Source organism: Eimeria mitis, genomic scaffold, assembly GCF_000499745.2.
Source record: "Eimeria mitis Houghton genomic scaffold, Emh_scaff2045, whole genome shotgun sequence".
NCBI lineage: Eukaryota > Apicomplexa > Conoidasida > Eucoccidiorida > Eimeriidae > Eimeria > Eimeria mitis.
Genome location: NW_013570367.1, coordinates 8,446 through 9,883, shown reverse-complemented (window position 1 = coordinate 9,883; position 1,438 = coordinate 8,446). Strand labels below are relative to the sequence as shown.

At 47.4% G+C, this 1,438-nt stretch overlaps 1 protein-coding gene across 1 annotated transcript in view; it reads right to left on the bottom strand.

The window, feature by feature from the left end:
- Window positions 1-604: 604 nt before the first annotated feature.
- Window positions 605-1,438, bottom strand: part of EMH_0047820 (Bromodomain, related) — a gene marked incomplete at both ends in the record, with an annotated part of 6,076 nt that continues 5,242 nt past the window's right edge. Inside the window, 2 exons of the mRNA XM_013496328.1 lie at window positions 605-952; window positions 1,432-1,438. Coding sequence (XP_013351782.1) covers window positions 605-952; window positions 1,432-1,438 — 355 coding nt within the window. The remainder of the gene's footprint in view (window positions 953-1,431) is intronic.

Below are 1,438 nucleotides of genomic sequence, written 5' to 3'. Positions count from 1 at the left end.
TCCTTTTTTTTCTGTGGCCAATGAATGGGCAACTTCAGCCGCAACTGCTGCGCCTTTCTTTCGGTGATGCGTTCGTTTTCAAGGCTGTTGGTTGCAGCTGTTCCGTGTGGCGCAAGAGGGGCGTCTGTGCATTACTTGGTTTGCCCTGCTTGTTCGTAGTCATGTATTCTTTGGACGGGGTACGTAGTGGGTATTTACATCTGACGGCAGGTTTAGGGATCACCATATCCTTGGCCTTCCACCATTTAAATACATTTTGTTTAGTACTAATGCTTCGTTTGCTTCTACAACTAACGACGTGCTGCAGCCGCAAGGCGGTTTCAGTTTTTACCTTTCATTGTTCTGCTACATATACTGCATCTTTCCGGGGGTGTCCATTTGTGGATACACCTCATTACCTATTCGGGTCTGCAGATGCTACTATTTGCTGCTCAGTTGTCTCAGCCTATCCTCGAGAAGAACAGAGGAGGAAGATCTAAATCTGATTTCTGTCCGTAACCACCAGGGTCTCTCTGCAGCAGCAGTTGCTACCGCTGCAGCAGCAACAGTTGCTGGTGCGTCCGTGCTGCTTCTGCAGCCTACGCAGCAGCGCAAGTTTTTTAAATCAGTCGTCATCGTATCCATAGGAGCGATACTGCTGCTGCTGCTGCATGTGGATGGCACTTTGCTGCAGGGCCGCCTCATATTCAGCAATTTGGGGCTGCTCAGCGAGCCGCTGCAGTGCCAGCTGCTGCAACTGGATTGCCCTGTCTCTGAGCCATGCGGAAGGTGAGCCGACTGGATTGAAAAGGAGACAGTTGGATACGATGAGGTCTATATCTTCTTTAAATGCAGCCACTGAGGTGTACTGACGCTCCCTACACTTCGATAAAACTTTCCGCAAAAACATGGGATGCTGCACCACCACTGAATACCCCGGAGCCACGCGGTCGTCCACACGATTAACGAACGGCTGTAACACAAATGAACAAACAAATAAATGCACAAATGATAAATAGAGAGGAGGTATATAGCTCTGTGAGAGAAGCCCCAACAAAAAAATGAATACAACCAGAAGTGGAAAATGCCGACCCAACAAAAACGAGCAAGAAATATGCGCCAAAAGAAGAAAAAGAAATAAACAAGTAAGCATATAAACAAGTAAACGAACAAACGCATAAACAAACTAATAAACAAATGAACAAGCGATGATTGGCAGGAGCGTAACACACAAAGTGGCGCAGTAGAACGGCTGCAAACGCAAGAAATGCCGAACCCAATCTACACGCGGAATAACTGCATGTAGGGACGGCCGCCAAACCCACAATAAACTAGCAACTAACCCTACAGGCAAACCAGTATTGTAGCAGACCCAAAACAACTGCTTCAGCAGCAAAACAAGGCCGACGAGACGGAAAAAACAGACAATAGGGATCTGCTGTAGCAGCAAACGTGACAA